The 12,151-nt window shown below is 36.2% G+C and overlaps 1 protein-coding gene across 3 annotated transcripts; it reads right to left on the reverse strand.

The window, feature by feature from the left end:
* Window positions 1–4,485: 4,485 nt before the first annotated feature.
* LOC128260230 (uncharacterized) lies at window positions 4,486–6,385 on the reverse strand. 3 transcript variants are annotated; one of them, XM_052993048.1, is made up of 3 exons: window positions 5,541–6,385; window positions 5,300–5,482; window positions 4,486–5,245 (listed from the first exon to the last, which is right to left on the reverse strand). In XM_052993048.1, exons 1-3 carry the CDS (start codon window positions 5,742–5,744, stop codon window positions 4,574–4,576), a joined length of 1,059 nt encoding a protein of 352 aa, XP_052849008.1. In that variant the 5' UTR covers window positions 5,745–6,385; the 3' UTR covers window positions 4,486–4,573. The 3 variants fall into 3 exon arrangements, with proteins under 3 accessions (XP_052849008.1, XP_052849007.1, XP_052849006.1); XM_052993047.1 differs by having other exon boundaries at window positions 4,486–5,242; window positions 5,300–5,485; window positions 5,541–6,381; XM_052993046.1 differs by having other exon boundaries at window positions 5,300–5,485; window positions 5,541–6,377.
* Window positions 6,386–12,151: the final 5,766 nt, after the last annotated feature.

Raw genomic sequence — 12,151 nt, forward strand, 5'->3', positions numbered from 1 at the left:
ATAATATCAGAATTATTAAAAACAGTAAGCTCTATTAAAAACTATTAATTCAACAAAAACAATTAATTTAAAACAAGAACATTTCGTTCTTAAAATGATTGGCCTAAGGGTTAAGTGTATTGGAACATCAAACATTGGGTAAGCTATTAAGAACCCGAGCTCAAATCCCAGACAAAGTTATCAAATTATTTATATAAAGATTAACGAGAAATTTATCTGGCATTTAACCTGAAACCATTTTTTATGGGATACTTTTAGGAGAAAATTCTTGCCTAAGCAGCGTTAGAAACGGACGGACGGCTTTATCGACTCTCCTTGAGATGGTGATCCAGAACATATATACTTTATTCACTGCGTTGCAAGGGTACAAAAATATATTTTACTGGTTGAAAATACCTAATTTTCGGTGCTATTATTTTAACCAGAGCTGTATGAGCCTGATCGACACGCCAAAAGCTCCAGACTCAAAGCGATCCAATGCAAAACAGTTGCTAGCTTGATTGGCCAAAGAGTTTGGTTTATTTACTGGGGCTCCGCTAGGAGTGGGAATGCGCTAATTAGCCACTTGCCAAGAGATCAATGGAGCGTTGACTTGGCCACGTGTCCTTCGCCGGCGGCAGGTTAATTCAAGTGAGGGCTCCTTTCCAAAGCAGTAAGCGGGTGCGTCTTGTTTGCCTCCTTTGCAGTGTGGGTGCCATCTAATTGTAAATCTGTCATGTGGCTATTCAATAGCGTCGTTTGTCGCTGTTCCTTTTAGCTGCTGCGATTAAAGTATTTGCAATAGGCATCTGGAAAAAATTAAAACACTGTTTCTTGGCTAACATGCCCACTATTTGCCACACTAAAATATAAGCAATTAACGAACTTGCAGTTTAAGCTTTGCGAAGCATTTGTAAAATTATATTTTTTTTTAACTTTACCAGATTACCAGATTTTTGGCGTCACACCATTTGAAAAAATCATAAACCTGTTATATTTATAATTATTTATATGCACTGGAGCTGTTACAAAAAAGAAATAATCTATTAAAGGACTGTTATTAATTTTGTTGCGTTTTATAATGAAGACATTTGATTTCCGCTGAATTTATCGATTGTTTTTATGGCAGCTATATAAAAGTTGTCAATTTTTTATAAAATACCGCAATATATGCGTTTTCGTAGAACGAATTTGTGTACCTAACAAATCATGATTAATATCTCTGACATATTACGAACAATAACCCTAACATGACATTAAGAACAAGAAAGGAAGCAAACTTCGACAAGCCAAAGTTTATATACCCTTGCGGCTATTCCAAAAATTAAGTATTCCTTAAAACAACAATGTTTCGATATTTATGCCTATATGTTTAACAACAGTGACGATGCCATCGTTGTCTATTTATAACAACATTTAAACCGTAACTCTGAAATAATAAACCTATACCAGGTATCGAGGAATATTCAAATCAGTTAAAAGCAGTGAAATTCAAATTTTTGCAGAGGGTATTATAATTTCAGTTAGAAGTTTACACCGCAGTGAAGAAGATATCTCCGACACTCTCTGTATATATATTCTTGATAAGCATCACTAGAAGAGTCGAATTAGCTATGTCCGTCTGTCCGTCCGTTTCTACGCAAACTAGTCTCTCAGTTTTGAAGCTATCTGCATGAAACTTTCCCAAAAGACGCTTTCCGTCTCGTCCCCATTTCCTCAGGTGCGACAGAAGTCATAGTATGGCGCACTGTAGCGTTGCGACGTTTGGGTAATGGTAATAATGCCCCGTGATGTTTCACGTCAGTGTCCAGCGAGAACGCACTGAAAGGGTATTTTTATGATTGCCACTGTGAAGTCTATACGGATTGCCGAACGAACCTTAGCGCATTTTTCAGTCATCTATTTTTCCGAGATCAGCTCAATAAAATTCTCAGGTATATATCCAGGAGAATAGTATATCGTGCAGTTTAGTATAAACGTAAGTAGGAGTTTACACAGATTATTAAAATTATTTGTACATTTAACACAGCAATGATTAGAGTTCAAATCATAGACAATAAGAAATTAAGGTTCGAAGTACACGACTTCACAAAATTAAATTTATTCATAGATGATGTTTTGTCTGTAGCTTCACTCATGGTGAAGGAAGGAGGAAACTTTGCTGGCTGCATTCGTTGTTAGTGAGGTCTATAATTAAGCGGCAATACTTTACAGCGAGCCCGGCAGATAATAAAAAAGAGAGTGATCATTTTTAACTGATAGAAAACTTCAGTACATCATTTTCACTTAAGCAGTCTGCATAAGTAAAACAGAGTCCAAGCTCAACGGTCTTATCTAGTTCCTTATTAGTGTATACATTACGGTCGCGATTGTTAGTCTGAGCCTAGCATCATCGTATCAGTTGCTTTGCTAAGCGAAACCAGCTGAAGTCAACAAAGCTTATAAAAACGCCCACGCGGCTGCAATCATTCTTATTTCCAAAGTGCTCTGCGAAACGCACGAGGCTAAGTTTAAAATACAGTAGGTTAAAATCCTACTCTCGCTCCGAAATTGTAAGGTAAAAACGTGATCGTTATTGTCAGTAAAGAAGGAGAATACGCAACCCATTTCGTGCGATCAAAGGCATTCCGTTCGGGGTTGGCCAAAACCCCAGGTGCCTCGAGCAGGTTCTGGTTTACGGAAACACTTCCAAGGCAAAGCTGAACAGTTTCAATTAAAACTCTCGAAAATTATATTCCATCACAGGTATGTGCCACCTCTGGTTCAAACACAGTACCCTTAATATCATCAGATTTTATCAAAGTTTCGAGTTTGGACCTGGACAAAAGGCCCCCTATACTCAGAAGCCTCACGGCTTACGCTGGAAAGGCCTTGAGTTCAGTATCCGTATTTCGTGGCTTTCCATAAGAACCATGCTCAACTTTGAGTGCAGTTCTCATCGGATCAGGAAACTGAGCATATCAAATAAACATTGAAGGCTTTGCGACCCCTTCTATAATTCTTTTGTACAGTCTCTGAAAGTTTGGTGAATATGGTTGTTGCTGAATATAAAAACCTAGCGATGACACAAATGAATGTAATCTTTATCGGTGTACAGGGAAGATAATTATCAGCCAACAACAACGACAACGTTTCAATGCTGGCGCTTTTAAACATGTGAGTTATAACTATGCGAACTTGCATTCATGTATTGTGTGTTATATATATTTATTGTTTCTATGGAGCTTTATGATATAGGAGTCCGATTTCAATGAAATTTTCTTGTTATATATATTTATTGTTTTTAGGGAGCTTTATTGATATAGGAGTCCAATTTTAATGAAATTTTAACCGTAATTCTGAAACATTTAACCATTACTATATGTCGGAAAACTAAAAAAAATTAAACAAGAATGGAAGAAAACTTCGGCAAGCCGAAGTTTATATACCCTTGCAGCTATTGCAAAAACGAAACGAAATTAAAATAATAATTTACTTGCGTATATGTTTCAAAACATTGAAGCTATAATGATTTGCAGCTTAATTATTTGATAGTTTCTATGGCAGCTATATGATATCGGTTTCCGATTTTAATAAAATTAAAAGCATAATTCTGAACTGTCAAATAATTAAATAAACAAAATCTAAAAAAAAATTACAATATAAAAAAGTTACATTTAAATAAAAAAAATGTTTTTTTTTGTTTTTAGTGTTCCCATGGGAGCTTTATGTTATAGTCGTCCGATTTTAATGAAATTTAAACCGTAATTCTAAAATATTTAACTATTACTATATGTCGAAGAACCTAAAAAAAAAAATTAAGAAACAGCAAAGTTATAATTTTTTTCATTTATTTTTCCGATTGGGAGCTATATGATATAGTCGTCCGATCCGGCTCGTTCCGACTTATATACTACCTGCAATAGAAAGACAACTTTTGGGAAAGTTTCATGCAGATAGCTTTAAAACTGAGAGACTAGTTGCGTAGAAACGGACGGACAGACGGTCAGACTGACAGACGAACGGATATAGCTAGAACGACTCTCCTAGTGATGCTGATCAAGAATATATATACTTTATAGGGTCGGAAACTTCTAACTGAAATTATAATACTCTCTGCAAGGGAATAAGAACTGTCCACAGAAAATTATTTAGTGGGATACACTTAATCGAGAAGTCTTACTCTACTAGAAATTTATATTTTTGGCTTGGGGTATATGAACTTCGGCTTTCTGAAATTTGCTTCCCTGTTAAGAATATTTTTTGTGGTAGATGATCCTAGAAATTCCTAAAGTCAATACCATACTAACGCTAAATAGTGTCAAACGGACCCTAAAACAACCCCAAGACTACGGGGATATTGACACGAAAAGAAGCATATTGATAGTATCGAAAATATCAATCGGTCACTATAATAGGTTTCGATTTGGTGATCTTGTTATTAACAATAGTGTCACATTGACATATTATTTAATCGCTTATATAGCTGAGAAATGGTCAATACTTTAGTTGGAAACAAAAGTGAAATATAAAATATAGGTTAGTTATATTCTCGAAGATATTTTAACACGTTAGCTTTAAACACAGCGCCTTGCTCTAAAGATACCCAACAAAGTCATGCTCCACAATCAGGGGTATTGTGGGCGTGCAAAACGATCTGGCTCTGGCTTTGGGTTTCTGAATTTCTTCGACGACTAAACAAATGGTCCTTGGCCCTGCGGAATTCCAATTCCATCTGGCTAAGTCGGCGACCAATGCCGTCACGCATCATTGCGAGCACTACCATATCCCGCTCCACTCGTTCCTTGCTGATCAAGCTGCGGTTGAATGTATCACAGAAGTCTTCAAAAGAGTTGTCCAAAGTGAGCATCTTGCATTCGAGGCCTTTGATGTTTCTTCGAAGACTCTTGGCTCGATTTTGGAGGTCGTTCAAAGGATCGCTGATAATAGTTGCTTGAACTGCAGAGTGGATATCGGCTGTACCAACTGGATTATTTTTTTCCGGCTCCCCTATGCTCCCATAGTACTTATGAATTTTCAAAAGGTTAGCCCGGAACTGACCCCAGTCCGCACTATCCGGATTCCTGTCCATGCTAGACGTGAATTGATTGATTTCGTTGATGAGCTGGGTGATCCCATCGCTCCGGAGAACCTCTCTACAAGGGGCTTCCCCTGTTTCATCGTTCGAAGAGACCTTAGACTCATCTGCTGTCTTAGATTCATCCTCAAGCTCGGATTTAGGTTCCCTTTCAACAGGTCCGTCTTCCTTATGCTCCATCATACCCTTCTGTGTGTGTTGCAGCGAGATTTTATTCTAGTTGCCAAAAGTACCCACTCCTACCTTAATGAGGACTTCCTTGAGGCTTTTGGCTTTGGAGCTCATCTTGACCATGAACTCGTTTCGCATTTCCTTGACTATTTCCGCGATTCCCCCGCGATCCGCCGACCTGGACAAGAGCCTCGGATAGTCCCCTGCCTCGTCCTCGTCAAAGATCTGGTCCAGAGAGTCGTACTCGATCAAACCCTTCTGAGAGGTTGGATTTCTTATTACCGATCTCCCCCAATTGACCGTTTGTACTTACCTCAACCAACAGGCCAAGGTGGAAGTCGTCCGAGCTGAGCTCGGATGGAACATGCATGTCATCCGCGGATGGTATCACCGTCTCTTGGCTCCAACTCCGCTTCAGAGTTAGCAGGCTGTCCGACGACCTGACCATATTCCACGGTTCGGCCCCATCCAACTCCATAGACGCATCGTCCGTGGGCATTTCACGTTTCAATTCCATTTCACCGAAAATTTATAAATTTTCTTACTGGTACAAGTAAAAACCAATCACTGTAAATTTAAACTAAACTCTCGTTCAGACTCCAGACTCGAAACCTTTTTCTCTGACAGGTGATACAGAGTCTCCTGCTTTCAACCACCTTAAGGGAAAGGGGCCTTAGCCGTGGCCTAGATCGTGATAACCAGACCACGAGCACAGACAGCGGAAATTAACTTCGCGTTTCTGTAACGCATTAGCACAACCAATAATTTGAGGCATCGTAAACACGTCGTAAATTTTGTACAGCAAATTTAGGTCTTAATTTTCTGAAGAACACAACAGATCCCAGTGCTACTGCAAGGCGTAATTATAGTCCATTAAATTCGCTGAGATTGCTACACTGCTGTTTTTTTCTTTCCACTTGGCGTATGCATGATAAGTGCCACTTTCCGCCAACCTCTTTCCTCCTCATTTGTAAGCTGACTTTGATGAAAACGTCTCGCATTTCTTTTTGCCACTTTCAAGTGGCATGCAACAGTCTTTGCTGAGCTGTAACACAGGTTAAATCCCAACCCTCTACAAATGCATATGGGTTGTTAAAACAACTAGTACTTCTCTTTTTTTTCAAAATTAAACAAATTTTAGAAACTACTTAGAAAGAATTTTTCCCTTTTAACTCAAGTTGAAATGTCAACATAGCTTTAAAATTATATCAAACAAAAACACGTACCGATCGCACCTTAAACTCAAAAAACTTCTGATATCATAATTTGTGACAATTGATATATATTTTAATCAAAAGAAGAAAGGAAGCAAACTTCGGCAAGCCGAAGTTCATATACCCTTGCAGTTATTCCAAGAATTAAATATTCTTAAGAACATTAAAATTATCATTCATATACCCTTGCAGCTATTGCAAAAATTAAATATTCTTGAAAACTTTTAAGTGATGATTTACTTGCGTATTTGTTTTAAAACATTGAGGCTATGATGACTTTAAGCTCAATTATTCGATAGCTCCCATGGCAGCTATATGATATCGTTTTCCGATTTTAATAAAATGAAAAGCGTAATTCTGAACTGTCAAATTATTAATATGTCAAAAAGAATTTAAAAAAAAATTACAAAATAGAAAAGTTACATTTTTTTTAAATTAATTATTTTTATTGTTCCCATGAGAGCTTTATGTAATAGTCGTCCGAATTTGATGTAATTTAAACCTTAAATTTAAAATATTTAACCATTACTATATGTCGAAGAACTAAAGAAAAAAATTAAAGACAGCAGACTTATAATTTTTTTTATTTAGTTTTTCGATTGTTCCTATGGGAGCTATATGCTACAATCGTACGATCCGGCTCGTTCCGACTTATGTACTACCTGCAATAGAAAGACAACTTTTGGGAAAGTTTCATGCAGATAGCTTTAAAACTGAGAGACTAGTTTGAGTAGAAACGGACGGACAGACGGACGGACTGACGGACAGACTCTCCAAGTGATGTTGATCATGCATATAAAGTCAACAACAAAATTTATTTTTGGGGTGTAGAGTTTTTTGACATACTGTATATACTTTATAGCGTTTCCCTCTACCTTTTACATACTTTTCATGCTATCTGCATGAAACTTTCCCAAAAGAAGTACATAAGTCGGAACGAGCCGGATTGGAAGACTATAGCATATAGCTCCCATAGGAACAATTTTTTTTTAGATCTTCGACATTTAAGAAATGTTGAATATTTAAGAATTACGGTTTAAATTTCATCAAAATCGGACGATAATAACATAAAGCGCTCCCCATGGGAACAATAAAAATATTAAAATAATTAAATTTAAAAAAATGTAATTTTTCTGTTTTTTTTTTTTTAATTCTTTTTGACTTATTACATGACAGTTCAGAATTCCGCTTTTGGTATCATATAGCTGCAATAGGAATTATCGAATAATTGAGCTGCAAATCTCAAATTTTTTTAAACATATACATACGCAAGTAAATCATAATGTTTCAATAATGTTTAATTTTTGCAATAGCTGCAGGGGTATATGAACTTCGACATGCCGAAGTTTGCTTACTTTCTTGTTAATGCATTATTTTAAGTCTGCGTGTGCTTCACTAAGTAGTTAAAAAATATTAACAAAACAATGCAATAGGAATAAATAATTAAACAAAATATAAGATTTCACATTTTGGGCAATGTCCAGAAACTCTGTTCACAAAACAGTTAAGCTAAGTTTACAACTATCTTAACTAAATTCAAATATTTTGTATGACTCCTTTTAGCATTAACTACATGCTGTAGCCGTTTTTTCATTGAATTGTCAAACTTGGAAAGTTATATTCGAAAGGAAACTTCTGCCACTTCTCAATTACACTGGTTTACAAATTTAAATCAATGAAATCCTCCAGAGATCAAACCTTGATTTCCCGGTGCAGATCGACTCCCTGTTGCAAAAAATGATACTCCAAATTTTTTTATGGTACCATTGTTTTTTTAGTGTAAATAACGTTTTTCACCTGTTTTCATATTCATTTTATTTTTTATTTGCAGTTCTTCTTAACTGATTTCGGTCATCGATAGAATAGAAAAACCAAATGCGTAAGGTGTTTCTTGACAGATTCAAAAATGTGTAAACAAATATTTTGTTGAAATTTTCATTTTTATTGCATTTTTTGTTTATGCTTAATTAAAAACACTCCAATTAAAAACACTCCAATATGTTAAAATTGAATAGAATGTGTTTGTTTTTGCATGTAAAGTAAAAAAATAAAATTTGTTTTCGGTGTGTAAAATGTTTCTTGACGTACTATATCTTCTTGACCAGGATCAACAGCCGAGTCGACCTAGCCTTGTCCGTCTGTCTGAAGGGTTGATACACTTTCGATAGTTTTGGCTATCGATGGTGGCCACTATCGATATTATCGATAGTATCGAAAAATGTTCCAAACGCCGAAAAACAAAACTGTATCTAATAAGTTTTTGCAGACAATCAACAAAAATTAGTTACAGGGCCCAATGCAGTGGATTTGCAACGAATGCCTCTCCCAAAGACGATTCAGTTATTTAAACCAGGAGCTGTCTTTTACTATCGCGGCCTGTCGACATAGGTCAGAGATGCAAGGCTGTGGTCACTGTGCAGAGATAAGTTTCCTCGACAAGAGTTTGCATTGTTCTCTAGAGCTCGTCTTGTTTGTCTGCGTGCAATGAGCCGCAACATTAATGGAATAAACCTCCCAATTAGGCTGCCAAAAGCCCAAGCACATAAAAAACTATGAACCATCCGGGCACAATTGAGCTTTTAGTTTTCTGCAGTTTAAGTCTTCCATTGTACTGAGGTCAAAACACTTTCTTATTCCTTTTGTACTTAATTGTAATAGTCATTCCGAGGGTATTATAATTTCTGTCAAAAGTTTGCAAGCAATGAACCAGACGTTACCTATCATTAGTATTACTACACAGTAAGAAAAAACCAAGTACAATGTTCCTAATCTAAGAACATTCGTTCTTAAAAACAAAAATTCTTGTTTTAAGAACATTTTGCTGTTGAGTTAGTTACTAGTTTAAGAACATGTTGGTATTAAGTTAGTAAAAACAAGAAAGGAAGCAAACTTCGGCAAGCCGAAGTTCATAAACCCTTGCAGCTATTTCAAAAATTAAATATTTTTTAAAACATTAAAATTATGATTTACTTGCGAATATGTCTAAAAACATTTAAGCTATGATGATTTGTAGCTCAATTATTATATAGTTATTTTATATATTTATGTTATTTCTATGTTATTATTTGATGAAATTTAAACCGTAATTCTGAAATATTTAACCATTACTATATGTCGAAGAACTAATAGAAAAATTAAAAACAGCAAAATTATTAATTTTATTTATTTATTTTTTCGATTGTTCCTATGGGAGCTATATGCTATAGTCGTCCGATCCGGCTTCCGACTTATATACTACCTGCAATGGAAAGCCAACTTTCGGGAAAGTTTCATGCAGATAGCTTTAAAACTGAGAGACTAGTTTGCGTAGAAACGGACGGACAGACGGACAGACGGACATGGCTAGATCGACTCGCCTAGTGATGCTGATCAAGAATATATATACTTTATAGGGTCGGAGATGTCTCCTTCACTGCGTTGCAAACTTCTGACTGAAATTATAATACCCTCTGCAAGGGTCTTAAAAGGGTTTAACTTGATAACACTTTGTTTTTTTTTTTCTTTATTTAATGTTTTTGCTAATTATTTCTTGAATCTTTTCCTTTCGGATACTAACAATAAGTGTAGCAAGTCTTATGGTAATAACCTAACTAACAGTCGTATGATTGAAAATGGGGCCCTGAAAATTATTGCTGGGTTAGGAGGTCGTTGCGTTGTAGGCGGGTTCTGCTGGAAACCCGAGTCAAGCCTCTTGGAGATGATTGACAGAGAGTTTTTATTATAGGTTGCTTTTTGTTTGTCTTATTCATCTTTTACTGCAAGTATGCCGAGGTCCCTGGGGATATGCCCCAATGATATTTCTCAAGGTTTTTAATTGTTTGCACTGTATGATGTCTATATTGCTGCTGCTCGCGTTCCCACAAAGCTGGGAGACATTTGTGCAGATCGACTTGAGAGTGGAGTTGTACAGCAGGACCTTGTAGTCCAGACGCAGGGGAGATCGAGCGTTTAAGATCCAGTGGAAGCTGCTGGCTTTTATTTGTAAATGTAGTTTCTTGCATTCGATGTGTCTTCTCCAGGTTAGTCGTATGTCTAGGTGAACGCCGAGATATGTTAGTTCCTTGACTTGGGGAATCTGCTTACTATTCAATGATAGTGGAGGGCATGCTTGCCTGTTGAGAGTAAACGTAATGTGTTTTTTGTTCATTTATTTTAATACGCCAATCAGATAACCACCTCTCTAATATGAAAAGCAGAACGTTAGCAAAAAAAACATAAAAAAAATACAAACTTATTACGTCGTTAGGGTTCAATAGCTTACCCAAAGTTTGATGTTCCAAGACACTTAGTCAAATCATTTTAAGAACGGAATTTTCTTGTTTAAAGAACGGTGTTCTTATTTGAGAAAATTTTTGAACAAATCACATTTTAAGAACCAGTTTAACTTGATTTAAGAATTTTGTTCTCAAAAATTTCGTTCTATTTTTGAGAAAATTTTCAACCCACTTGAGAAGGAGGAGAGTCGAACCAGCCATGTCCGTCTGTCCGTTTATCTATACTAGTCTCACAGTTATAAAGCTATCTGGATAAAACGTTTTCAGAAGTTTTTTTCTATTGCAGGTTGTTTTTAAGTTGGAACGGGCCAGATTAGAAATATATAACAATAAGCTCCCATATGAACAATCGGGAAAAATAAAGGATAATAAAATGATAACTTCACCGCTTTTCAATTTATTGTCAAATTTTTTATTTGCGTTTTTTGTTAATAAATGCAATTCACCATTTTTATTGGGTACATATTAATTGCGTCTAACCTTAAACGGGTGCCCAAAAATGTGTCACATTTCTGAAGATCAGGCGGCTTGTATTCTAAGCAATCTTGTTTTAATTATTTGGCATCGCTTCGTTCCGTTTCGTTTTGGACGCCAATTGGTCGACCGCACTTGAAATTGGATATCAGCCGCAGCAGCAACCTGTTTCCAGTTGTCGTAGCAACCACATGCTCCAAAACCTGATTTTGTGGCGGGTTGTCGCCAAATGTGGGCGCACGTGGGCAACAGTGGTGTCATGAACTTGCCAATCCATTCCGGTGAAACCAACAAGGAGAAATTTTTTGAGGAAAGTCAGAGGAAGACTTTTCTTATTCAGCTGAATCAGGCACCAGAACTTAGAAGATCTCATCTTTGCTTTTGCCAAAATCTGGAAAAATAAAATTAATTTTTAATGAAACCAATTGTGCATTTTTTATATGGTCTCATAAAAACAAATAAAATGCAAATTGTTTTACTGCTATTGCTTTGTGGTTGAAACGCAATGATTTCCATTTCTATGTTCCAAATGAAAGGAATTACTAAAAATGTCAATACCTAAAAAGGATATACCTACAAAAGAATAAAAGGATACAAAAATAGTGTTCGTGGAAAAGGAAATGAAAGAATATAGATCAGGATCAATAACCAAGTCGAGCAAGCCATGTTTGCCTGTCTGTCCACCTAGTCCTCCGTAAAAACGTCGAGGTCTCGGAAACTTTTAAATCCATAGATTATTAGTTATTCAAGTTGAGCATGCGCAGTGCAAATTAATTTTAAAATTTAGCCAAGCTCTTCTCGGAAACTATTAAATCCAGAGATTACGATTTGCGCCCATTCTAACGCTCACAAAACGCAAAACTCTGCCTTGTTGCACTGAATCATGATAGAGGGAAGTTATCGGTCGCTACAAGTTGTTTGGTAAATTTCTATTAAAATAATTTGCATATTAGAAAAACGGT

The sequence above is a fragment of the Drosophila gunungcola genome (genome assembly GCF_025200985.1).
Source record: "Drosophila gunungcola strain Sukarami chromosome 3L unlocalized genomic scaffold, Dgunungcola_SK_2 000031F, whole genome shotgun sequence".
NCBI lineage: Eukaryota > Metazoa > Arthropoda > Insecta > Diptera > Drosophilidae > Drosophila > Drosophila gunungcola.

What these genes read in the sequence shown, in the direction of transcription:
- LOC128260230 (XM_052993046.1), bottom strand. Translation starts at nt 5,744, where the DNA reads ATGGAATTGAAACGTGAAATGCCCACGGACGATGCGTCTATGGAGTTG. An exon ending in ACCTTGGCCTGTTGGTTGAG is followed by an intron (nt 5,486 to 5,540) that starts GTAAGTACAAAC and finishes CCAACCTCTCAG; the next exon opens with AAGGGTTTGATCGAGTACGA. An exon ending in TCAAGGAAGTCCTCATTAAG is followed by an intron (nt 5,246 to 5,299) that starts GTAGGAGTGGGT and finishes CAACACACACAG; the next exon opens with AAGGGTATGATGGAGCATAA.